At 44.0% G+C, this 11,886-nt stretch overlaps 1 protein-coding gene across 1 annotated transcript in view; it reads right to left on the bottom strand.

Moving 5' to 3' along the window:
• Positions 1-3,596: 3,596 nt before the first annotated feature.
• Mcm3ap (minichromosome maintenance complex component 3 associated protein) overlaps positions 3,597-11,886 on the bottom strand; it is a 47,389-nt gene continuing 39,099 nt past the window's right edge. The window contains exons 25-29 of the mRNA XM_004842544.4: positions 10,967-11,224; positions 10,407-10,536; positions 7,933-8,139; positions 5,001-5,151; positions 3,597-3,894 (exon numbers count right to left, since the gene is read on the bottom strand). Coding sequence (XP_004842601.2) covers positions 3,736-3,894; positions 5,001-5,151; positions 7,933-8,139; positions 10,407-10,536; positions 10,967-11,224 — 905 coding nt within the window. The 3' untranslated portion in view covers positions 3,597-3,735. The remainder of the gene's footprint in view (positions 3,895-5,000; positions 5,152-7,932; positions 8,140-10,406; positions 10,537-10,966; positions 11,225-11,886) is intronic.

The raw sequence follows: 11,886 nt of genomic DNA, 5'->3' as shown, positions 1-11,886 counted from the left end.
GTTACCACAGTGGTCAGGCTCGCGACACTCCACGTGGCGAGGAGAGGCCCAGGGGGCGGAACCTTGGGGAAGGGCGGGGCCGGCCCACCGGTCGCCTCGGGAGTCGCGTGCATCCTGAGACCTTGCGGCGTCAGGAGGGCAGTAGGGGAAGAGCGCCTCGGTCGGCGGGGACGCCAGGCGGCTTGCTGCCTGAGGGGGGGCGGAGACGGCGGGGCGGGGCCCGGCCCGGCCCGGCCAGTACACCTGCGCTCGCCAGGTGGCGCCCTGCACCTGGCCCTCGAGTTCTGCCTCGCTGCGCTCTCGGAGCAGAAGTTAAAGCACCCGCACGCCTCCCCGCCCTGTCGGGCGCGGACTCTCCTCTTCGGTCCCAGCTCGGCAAGAGTGAAGACAGCAGTACAAAGGGTGGGTATGGAAATAACTTTGCCAGGACCGGGTCTTTCGCTCAGTGGTTCCGGCGCCTGCCTCTCAAGCGCAAGGTCCCGAGTTCGATCCCTGGTGCCACAAAAAAGAAATAACTGCCACAAGTAAACGGTGGGGAGGACAAGCTTAGAGCAAAGGACTGTTAACTGCTTCACACCTAAATCGGATAAACATCTTCCAGCCTCGGGGCCAGCTGAGTGCCCACGTGGAGACCCCGGGAAGCAGGCAAAGGAGCCTGAGCACCTGAGACCCTGTCTGTCCCTCCAGATTCACTAACCGAGTAGGTCACTCAGACATTGAGTCTGGCAAAGCTAGATAAGGGGGGAAAAGCTGTATGAGGGGAGACGTTTCATGGGGGAAGGGTTTGAGTTGATACTTTACTGGAGTGGTAAAATAATAGAACTTAGTAAAATAATATATGAAGAAAAAAGTAAATCTGATCTGAGAATTCAGAAATAAATTTCTAGAGACGATCGTGGGAAAAAAATTTTCTCACCTTGTACCCTACCAAGTCACAATACAGAGGCTTTGAGAGTTTTGACCTGAACAGGTAATATACAGTGGCGTCATTTATGGAAACATGTTTTAACAGTGATGTTCATTAGACACTGAAGTGGAAATGTTCAGCAGAACGGTATTCAGGACAGAGGACACAGCTAGAGAGGAATCTAGGAGTCATCTGTTTTCAAGTGGTATTTGAAATCATACGATTGAAGAAAGATCAGCTAGGGAATCAAGTTCTAGAATGAGCCTTAGGGCCCCAAATGTTTCTAATTTAGGGGATTAGTGGTCAGAGGAGGTAAACTAAAAAGAACGTGAAGGGAGAACTTGGGCTTGAAGCATAGTTGAAACCACTAAAACCAGAGGGAATGAGGTAACATCTACACTTGTGTGGGAATCCAGTCCTGCTTCTCCCACTTAGCCAGATAACTTGAAGCAGCAGTGGGAGGATTCCTTTGAAGCACTAGTCTACAAGATAAGACTTACAAAAACTGGCAACTAAGACCTAGTAGAAAAGCAGAGAAACCTAAGAGCTAGCAAACTGCCCAGCAGAGCTTCCAAGCTTCCATCAAGTTTCTCAAAGCCCCATCACCAGCCTGAGCCACGCAATTGGAGAAAACGATACAGAAGCACCTTGAGCTATGCGAAGATCCATCTAAGACATCCAGCCCAGACAGGGCTTCAGATAACTACAGCCTCATCTAGTATCTGATTGCAGCTGCACTGCAGATCCCAAAAGCTGCCCCACTGAATCCTCAATTTAAGCAATGTTTAGGGCAGTTTATTAGAAGAAAAAAAACCTAAAAAAAAAAGCACTACTAAATGCCCAGCACAGTAACTTGGCCAGGAGGTGAGGTCAGCATATGTGTATGCTGTATGCAGTTGAGAAACCTGAGAATAGGAATTGATCTTAAAATTTTTGAGAAACAAAAAAGCAAACAAAAACATAGGCAAATGATTTCCAATGTAAAATGCTATTCCCATTCAAATGATTATTCCAATATAAGGGTAATACAAACATTTTAGATATTGAAGCTCAAAAGGCTACTAGACCATGAGCTCCATCAATATAAGAAAGCAAACCAAGGAAGATATGATGCAGTATTCAAATGTCCAAGCTGTGGCCAGAAAACAGAGCTTGAGGATTGTCTTCAAGAAAGCTGAGCTAGCACTTTACCTTATGTGTGGACGACTATGTTGAGAGATTTATGGTTAGGGCTGAGTTTTAGGAAGTAGTGAATGGAACACAGAAAACCAAGCAAATTTTAAGAAACGACAATCATTAACTCTAGGAAAAGTTAAAAATTGTACCTAAAGGAAATAAAAATACAAGATTCAACAGCCATTGTAGATGTATGTATGGGGACGATAAACCTTGCAGGAAGATTTGTGAGAACTCCTCACTTGTAGAAAATCAGTGTCTAAAATCAAGATTAAGAAATGGCATTAAAGCCAAGTGTAATATCACATGCCTATAATCCCAGCATTCTAGGAGGATCAAAAGTTCAAGCCCAGCCTGCCCAATTTAGCGACTTGATGAGACCTCATCTCAAAAACAAAGGGCCAGGGATGTATGTAGCTTAGTAAGAAAACCCTGGGTTCAATCTCTAGTGTACGTGCACACACATGCACACACAAAGTGTGGACATAAAAGAGCTCGGCCTGGTGGTACATGCCTATAATCCCAGCACTGAGGAGGTTGAGGCAGAATCGCCACAAATTGGGAGGCCAGCCTGACACTGTCTCCAAAAAAAAATAAGCAAGAAATGCATTAAGTCCTTATTGGTAAATATGAAATTACTGGAGAAATTCCTAGAAAAGCAGTGTTTTAGGGGAAAAGGGACTGGCTGGTGGATCTGGTGGATGTGGTGGTGGGATGAAGAAGTCCTCTTCTTAGTGCTTCTGTCTCAATAAAATAAGCAGGCTATTACCTAATAATGCAAGTTTGAAGAGAACTAGAAGACATGAAATAGTCTTGGGAGAATCTGGAGGATGTAGGACTGTAGTCAGACGCTAACTGCTAGTTTAGGTTCAATGATCATACTCAACATTACCCAAGTGTACTTATACTGTTCTGTATATGGCTCAAATTCATCCCTTCTCCATACCAACTGCTAACAAACTCAGGTTTACACTCTTTTTTGATTCAGATGACTGCCACACTCCCCTTTCAAGATTCCTGCCTCATGCTGTCTGCCACCTGCCATTTTTAAGAAAAAATGTAATTATGTCACTTTTCTGCCTCATGTCCTCCAACAACTGGTTTTCAAAGCACTCAGAATAAGGTTTGACCTTACTGGCCTCTCACTGGGCCACACAATCAAAGGGGTGCCTCTGGGCTTTCATCACATCCTTTCGGGTGCACTCTTCCATTTTTCCCTGCTTCCAATCCATGAATACGTGTCCATGTACCTCATTAAGACAGCTATGTGCATATATATCTATTGGCTTAATGTAAGTTAGATAGGCCTGGCAGGCAGGGGCTCTCAATGAATTAGGCACATAGGACAGACAGCTGAGAGAATTAATCACTTATTACACATGGAAATGAAAGCTGCAAACTCCCTCAGAGCTTGTGCCAGCGAATGACAGTCTGAAGAGATCATGAAACAGATAATATCAAAGATGTCACAATGGCCAACAGCTTTTCGTTCTGAAAACAGTAAGGGATCTCATTAGAGATTCAAATGGTTTATCAGCATGATTAATAATCGCATTTCCAACAGTGCATCAAGCAAGCATCTGAGAATAACATAATTTTGAGTAAAAGCAGAAATTCTTCTGGAGAGAAGCCCTCCCATCAGGTCAGGCTGCTTAAATGTCCACCATGTCCAGCAGTGCAGAGAGATGGAGCTTGGAGGCAAGTTCCTCTTCTCTTGAACTCTGGATCAGCCGTTCCAGGTACTTTAACCGTTCTGTCAGAGATGTATCTGTTTCTTCTGACAGCTGCAGTTGTTCCTTTGTTCTTGCATTCTATTTGAATTTAAAAAACAAAAATAGCTTTGAGATATCAATATACCAAGACTTTTTCTCTGTGAAGGGTCCACATCTGGTACATACTAATATCACCTGGGGCCTGCTGGGCTCAACAGACACCCTCTTAGCATCCAATACAGCCTTCCAGTCTCTTCTAGTACATACCAAGGGCAAGTACCATCTAGATATGGACTGTTTCTCTTTGTATTCTACATGGACTACCAGTGTCACTTGTTTTTATAAGATATTTTACAAGGTCTATCAGAACACATTTATTTGAATGTACTGTAATTGTGTACACAGACTTCCATCTTTGGACATTCACTTTGTTTCCACTTTTATGCAGTATAATCAGTGTTACAGTCAACATTTTTATACGTTAATTTTTGTAAATATCTTGACAATTTCTTCAGAAGAAGTCAAAAGGTATGTGTATTTTTAAAGTACACATTTGCTAAAGCAGTAAATGGAAGCAGTACATCATCTTGCTTTCCACCCTTACTGAAGGACTTCCTAAATCCACTCCAGGAAAATGACTTTCACATGTCTAGCAGCACGTACCTGTAATTAAACTCTCTGCTTTTTTAACCACTGAGGGAATGAGAGTGAGACTGAAAGACCCTGGGATTTCGGACTAGTTAAGATTTGGCTTTGAAAAGTAACTTAGGCCCTGACCAGCTAAATTCTGTAGGGTGAGGCTGCTGACTTCTGTGAACTTACCCCCATCATTCATTAATTTTCTCAGGGAAAGTTAATCCCAGAATAAGTCTGGGTGATACCAAGGTTTGGACAGTATGTGTTCCCCAAATAGAAGCTTGCTGTTGTTGGCCTTTGTTATTCTCATTAATGCCCTTACTGCATATATCAGCAAAAGGTTACAGGTTCTGTTCTTAAGCATGTTTCAGTTCCATCCTTCTTTAATTTCACATGCACAAACAGAATTAGTTGGGTCACTCTAACACTGACACATGGCATTTGAGAAAAGGTCTCATTTAAGCTAACACTGTACTGGTTATCATGATGAACTGAAACATTACTTTGTTCCCCAGCCTCACACTGAGTTTTTAATTTTAATGTGAATACCACATATACTTTCTTCTTACCTGTGGGCTACTGGTTGTAGATGTTTTCACTACAGATTCAATAGTCTGAGGAAGAGAAAGTAGGGTCTGAGGAAGGTAGAAGGGAAGGGAAGTTGAATCTGTAAGTGCTCCCAAGTCTTGAGACAACCACTGCTGAAGTTGATCTTCAAATCTGAAATATGTGATCATGGAATTCAGAAACATTTGAGCACTAAGAAGCAAAATATTAACTATTATGCATTTCCTTTCTATACATACTTTTACTTTGGAAATGCCCTCGCTTTTACTAAGGACAGAACTAAAGTTATGACATCAACTGAGAAGCAGAAGTGTACTTTTAAAAAATTTAATTCTTTCATTTATAAGTCCAATTTATATTTAATGAGAAAGGTGACATTAATCCAAAAACTGCTTCTGTGTATTACTTAATATTACTTATAATTCTCTCACTTGTTCTACATGTTACTGATACTATAATTCTTTCACTTGGTTTATCTTCTTTTTCTGACTTACTTTGGTTTTATGCCTTCTTAACTCTGATCTCTTGAATTACCCAAACGGGTAATGGTCTTAGTCAGCTAAGACCAGACTGCAGCAAACAGGATTGACACTTATAGTTATAAATTAACTCAAAATAATATCCCACTGTCACCTGACACACTACAGAGCTATACAGAGCGAGAGCGAGAGAGAGAAAGAGAAAGAGAGAGAGAGAGAGAGAGAGAATATGTGCCTAACATGCAAGAAGCCCTGGGTTTAATCCTCAGCACCACAAAAAAAAAAAAAAAAAAAAAAAAATCTCATCAAATTATATAAGTCTAGGCAAACCTATTCTAACACATACTTATCAGGTACCCACCTAACCATTCTAAGTACCAAGGATACAGCACTGACACAAAACAGACAAGACCCCATCCCAAGCAGCTTATACTTTAGTAAGGGGAGACAGACAAGGAACATGTAACAAGGGAAACAGTCTGAAGATGAGAAACCAGAGCCATGGATACAGGGAAAGTGGGGGCACACAAGGAAGGCCTAATGCAGGAGATGTTTGAGCAGAGACCTGGAGTGTACAAGAGGTCAGCCTTGGAAAGGGAGAAGTGCCTAAAGAGTCTCAGGCAAGAGGAACAAGACTTGAGGTCAGAAAAGACAAGACTGGGCCACCCTTACAAAGAATTTGCCTTTAATTCCTAAGTGAAAGAAAAGAAGCCACTGAAAGTCTATAGGAGTAACATGACCCCTTATATCAAGAGGAGTCAACTAAAACCAGACTGCAGGGCTGGGGATTTAGCTCAGTGGTTTCATCTCCTGCTGTGCAAGCACAAGGACCCGAGTTTGATCCCCGGTACAAAAAAGAAAAAAAAAAAAAACCAGACTGCAGCCTACTCGAAACAGTCCACAAGGAAAGTGACAGTGACCGGGGCAGCCATGGATGTCCTAACAAATGGTATCATTCTGAGTATATTTTCAGTACAGCCAATAGGATTTGTGAATGGTCAGGGTAGAGATGATTTCACGTCATTGGGCCTGGGTGGCTGGAAAGATGAGAAGATCACTGAAGGAGACTGGTTGGAAGGAAACTGGGAATTGGACATGGGATACACATGATTATGACTTTGAATTAACTTTGCAAGGGCTACTGGTCACCCAGTAGATGTCTAATGAAGATTTCAAAAGCAGTAGTATATTCAAGTCCAGAGTTCAGAGAACTCGGGATTTGAGATGCATATTTGGAGTTGTGAGAATATTGCTATTATTTAAAAATCTGTAAAAGTGGATGAAATCATGGAGAAGTGGGTATAGATGATACAGAGGTGATGTTCAAAGAGTGAGCCTGCAGGACAGTTGAGGGCTGACAGGGAGGTCCTGGGAGGAGACTAGGGGCATCCAAGTAGCAAAGAAAAAAGGACCAAAAGGATGGATCACTCCAGAAATCGGGGTTCATAGACACATTCAGCCATGTACAGGCTGTGGGGACAGGAAAGCTGAGTTACCACAAGCATTTTGAGGGTATTTATTGTTAAGGGGCAGAAACATGGTGACTAGAGAGGGAAAATTTCCAAGAGGAGGAAATGCTACCATGTCTTTATGTTTGTATACTGATGGGCATGACCTAGTACAGAGGATGGCAATGACACAAGGAAGGGACACCCACTGGCTGAGTACCCTTGAGTGGGTGGGAGATGAGATCCCAGTCCAAGGAGAGGGCTGACTTATCAGGGGCTTCCCCTTTAATCTGGAATTAAAGGCAATGCACTAGATCAGTGATGGCGAACCTTCTCGTGCTTTCAACGATAATGAACAGCCCACTTTGGCACACGGGCCATAGGTTTGCCACCACTGAAGATAGTTCCTCCTCAGTAATAAGAGAGCCAGAGGGAATGAAATAGATGTAAGGAGGCTGCTGGATGTGGCTGGGTAGAACAGTGGAGGTGGTGGGATGATCTGTGTAAAGTCCTTTCTTTCTAGTTCTGTTTCTCAGTAAATCTGTGAATAAGGCCACCAAGGGAGGGTGCAAGAGAAAGCATGCCTGAGAGGGAGAGGAGCAATGCAGAGAAAGGTCAGAGCCAGCTCCCACCCGTCCATAGTGGGATGATTCATAGAAGCCTCCGTCTGGCCACAGGTAGAGTCAGTAACCCACTCTCTTCTGAGGGGACTTGGCCACACATTTCCCACTAAAAATCTGATGCTAACTTTCAATAATAAGCAATCAATGAAATCAATTTCAAATAATAAAACAAACATACCACTTAGGGCCCTGTCTTCCAAGAACTTATTCTTTGCAAGTGTTTGACTCACCTTTTTAAAAAACAAACATCACTACAACCCTTGCTAACCCAGCTGCCCCTTCTCTACCTTGGCTGTCTTGACTTAACTAGGCAACAGCCAATCTCCTCTTTTTGCATAAAGTGGACTGAAGGACACACATGGACTCAAAGGGAAACAGTCTCACCTCTTGTTGTCCTCTTTCTCCTGCAGCAGGCTGCTGGACAGACACTCTGCCAGGAGCTCCTCAGCAGAAGCTCCTCGCACAAGGTCCTCCGCACTGAGACTTCGCCCTAGTCGGCAGCACTCTGCATTTCTCTTCCCTTTGTGATGCAAGTGAAGCAACGGAGTGGGAAAACTGCTTGCAGAAGGATGAAAAGTCTTTATCCCCAAACTGTAAGTACATGTTTTGAAATGCTTTTGGTCAGTAAAGATCAGAAAGGGTCCCTACAGCTTCAGGTGAGGCACATGCACACAGCACACACGAACTCACATTTGGGCACACATGCCTGAGACCCGCCCCCTCCTGGAAGCTCACGCCAGGGTGGGTCCTTCCTGCACCAGAGGGAAGGCAGCCCTGCTCTGCACGATGCCCCCGACACAGCAGCAGCAGGAGACACTGTCTATTGCTCTGAGAGGCTTCCACTATTCTGCGACAGCTGGGCTCTCAAGCTTCTCTATTCTGTGTCTTGCTACCCATTCCAGTTTATAAAACAGGTTGGTTGTTTGCCAACATACTTGTGCTTTACATTTAACTCTTGAATCCTGGAAATAAAGTTAATAATAATAATAATGGAGGGGCCGGGGATTTAGCTCAATGGTTCGGGCGCCTGCCGCGCAATGGCAAGGTCCTGAGTTCGATCCCTGGTACCAAAAAAAAAAAAAAAAGAAATAATAATAATGGAGAGGTTCTACCATTCCTTTCTAAACAGATGCTGATGTCTATCCTTTCCCAACTAATGTCACCATCAGTATGACACTCTTATCACATATGGGTCTATTTCAGGGGCTTTCTATTCTGATTCATTTGTCTACTCCAGCATCACCACATGGCTTTAGGTACTGTGTAGCATTAGTGTATGCTTGTGATTATCAGGCCAAGTAAAGTAGATCCTCCTCATTATTCAGACTGAAAACTTTCTCAGCAATTGCTACACATTTTCTTATCCTGATGAATTTTAGTATCACCTTATCAATACCAAGGAAAAATTCTATTGACTTTTTGATTAGAAATGCCAACTTTATGGTTTGAGAACTGACAACCTAACAGTACCACACCCCCCAATGACAAAGCTAGCCTATACCTCATTTACCAGGTTTCCTTTGCACACAGGGTCCTGAGCACTCCCCTGGACAAGGGTTCGGGCCTTTCACGTCCATTCATGCCTATGGGTTTTAGAACTACAGTGGTACCTCAGTTTACAAAATTAGTTTGTTTCACGATTCTGAAAAAGATAGCCACATTCGTATTTGGGTGGGAAATATGGCTGTGGTTGGGTTTGTCATCAGATGCAGAGTCCACCAACAAAAACAAAACTTTGCGGGCCGGGGATTTAGCTCAGTGGTTTTGCAGCCTGCTGCGCAAGCACCAAGGACCCGAGTTCAATCCCCGGTACCAAAAAAAAAACTTTGCCAAATTGTTCTCAAATAGAACATTCATGACCTGAGGTACCACTTTATTTCAAAAATGTTGTGTGAGTATTTATATAGGTTATAGGTCACCTATTTGGCCACCCTGCTAACTTCTGGACAGTCCTATAGCCCTGACTGTTGATTATTGTGGACTGACTATATTATCTGGAAATAAACGTTCTGATTTTAATACGTGCCCATCTCTCCCATGTCTCTGCAGTGGTCAGGGCTTCCAGGACAAAAGGGACTTCCTAAGTTGGTATCTAAGCATTGTTTCTACTGTCTTAACAAGAAGCATGTTGCCAGGTGTGGTGGTATACACCTGTAATCCCAGCACTCATGAAGCTGAGGCAGGAGGATCGCTGTGAGTTCGAGGCCAGCTTGGGCTACATAGTGAGTTCAAGGCCAGCCTGAAGTACAAAGCGAGACCCTGTCTCAAAAACAAAAAAGAAAAAAACCCAAGAAGCATGTTTTGGTGAGTTTGTTTTCTTTTTTGATCGTTGTACGATAGGTAAATAGCTCTTATCAAGTTAAGGAACTTTCTTTTTAATGAAAAAATTTTAAAATTTCACAATCAAATAAGGAAAGAACTTTTTTACCCAAGTATGACAATAAATTTTATCAAGATTTGAGTATAAATTTTAAGAAATTTCAAAGATACTGAAATATCATTTACTTTGTTACTGTAACAACAAATTACATGAACAGATTTCCACGGTTAATAATTGTTTGTCCTAGCATGAAACCTTACTAGAATTTTTTTTAGACTAACACTTTATTGGGTGGTGTTTTTTCTAAGTGAGATACAACACCAGGTTTCTTGTCTACATGACTTTTAAGGATCAGGTCCATCTGGTAAATGAAGTAAGAAGCCTGCGACTCTGCCCTAGAACTGTGAGATGAGAAATGATCACAGGGTCACCCCACAGCAGGGTTGGATCTGCTGTTACTGGATGTTAGCTTCCCTTTCGTATGGGAGCAGTACAGTTTAGAAGAGCAACAGAAACACACAGTAAACATAGACCTCACCATCCTGGATTCAGCTGTAGCTCCTTCTGTGTCTGCACTCTGGCTCGTTCCCATGACAAAGGAACATCGTATTTCTTCAAGTGTTTTTTAAAAAAATACACACATATCTGACCATCTTCACTCTGTGCACCTGAGAAAACAATACAGGGACAGATAAAAATACCAAAAGAGCAACAGGTGAACACTTGACATCTGCTCAAACTCACTGATTTAAGCCTTCTAACTGATGTGACTTCCATGCTTAAGGGATATACTCAAGGGTCACTCAGGTCCAGACAGGCTTACATCCAGACTGGAAGGGCCAGGAATGACTCTCAGCCACAGACTCCTCTCGGAGTAGGCCTAGGAACCCTGTGTCAGCAAGGGCAGCCCAGGCCCTCCAGGAAACTTCTTAGCTCTTCCCAGTGTTCCTAAGTTACCTAGAAGTCACTGACGACTTCCAAAGGAAGGAGGATGGGAACCCAAGGGAAAAGAAAAAATATCCAGTAAACATTCTTTGCCAAACCTGGACCAGGAAAGTCTCAGGAGGACCTGGCCCGACAGCACCAAGCTCCAGCTACCTGATATGACAGGGAGCCTGGGGGGTGTCCAGTCCCTCAGCTTGTGGTTGATGCACAAGGCAATGATGTCATCCCATGGAATGTCGGTGACTGAGGGCCCTGCGCCCTGGCCCAGGAAGGAGCTCTTGCTCTTCCACCTGCGGTACGTTGTGCGGAGCAGGTTCTCCACTTGGGACTGTAGGATGGGCTGTGCCTGGCGTGAGCTGGGGATCTGGGAGGTGTACTGGACAACCATGGAGCACACAGGAAGCCAGGGCGCTGAAAAGAAAGCACCTCATTAGTTCCAGGTTGGACCAAAGTACAGGTGGGAAAGTACACAAAGACGCTCTTGGTGCTCTGTATTTCCTCCAGAGGGCAACTGTGTGGTTGGGAAATCTGCTTCCATGTGCACACACAGCAGAACCACAGCTATTGAGGGAAAGGACGGCTTGCTCTGAGAGGCCAGGGGTGTAAACCACCACCTTGGACAAGGCCCACAGAAGGGCCACCCCAGCAGCCATGACACCACAGGCCTGTGGCTGCCCAGGGACTGTATTTAACAGGCCAGGAGCACCCGGTATAGGCTGTCTTGGCTTCCTGTTAAGACCTGGGTCTAGATGTCCCCGCAAAGCCTCATGAGCTCATATGTGGACTTTTTCAGAGGTGGCTGAGTCTACAGTGTGTGATGCTGGAATTGATTCACGGTAGAATGCTAGGCTCAAGGGCACTAGAATTAAGGGTGTGAGTGCTGCCGATCCTTGGTCTGGATAAGGTAAAAGGGGCAGAAAGACACTCATAAGGTCCCTTGCTTGTTGCTTTGCTACCTCTGTCCACCATGAACTGTTGCCCTTCTGCCATGTGCCACCCTGCCTAGGAGCCAGCTGATTATAGACTGAAATCTCTATAAACTATGAGCTAAATAAACCTTTCCTCCCTTAGCT

Source organism: Heterocephalus glaber, unplaced genomic scaffold, assembly GCF_053883595.1.
Source record: "Heterocephalus glaber isolate CG9 unplaced genomic scaffold, H.glaber_assembly_v1.0 deba00000122, whole genome shotgun sequence".
Lineage (NCBI taxonomy): Eukaryota > Metazoa > Chordata > Mammalia > Rodentia > Bathyergidae > Heterocephalus > Heterocephalus glaber.
The sequence above is the reverse complement of the archived record's forward strand: the minus strand, read 5'-3'. Positions and strand labels throughout refer to the sequence as shown.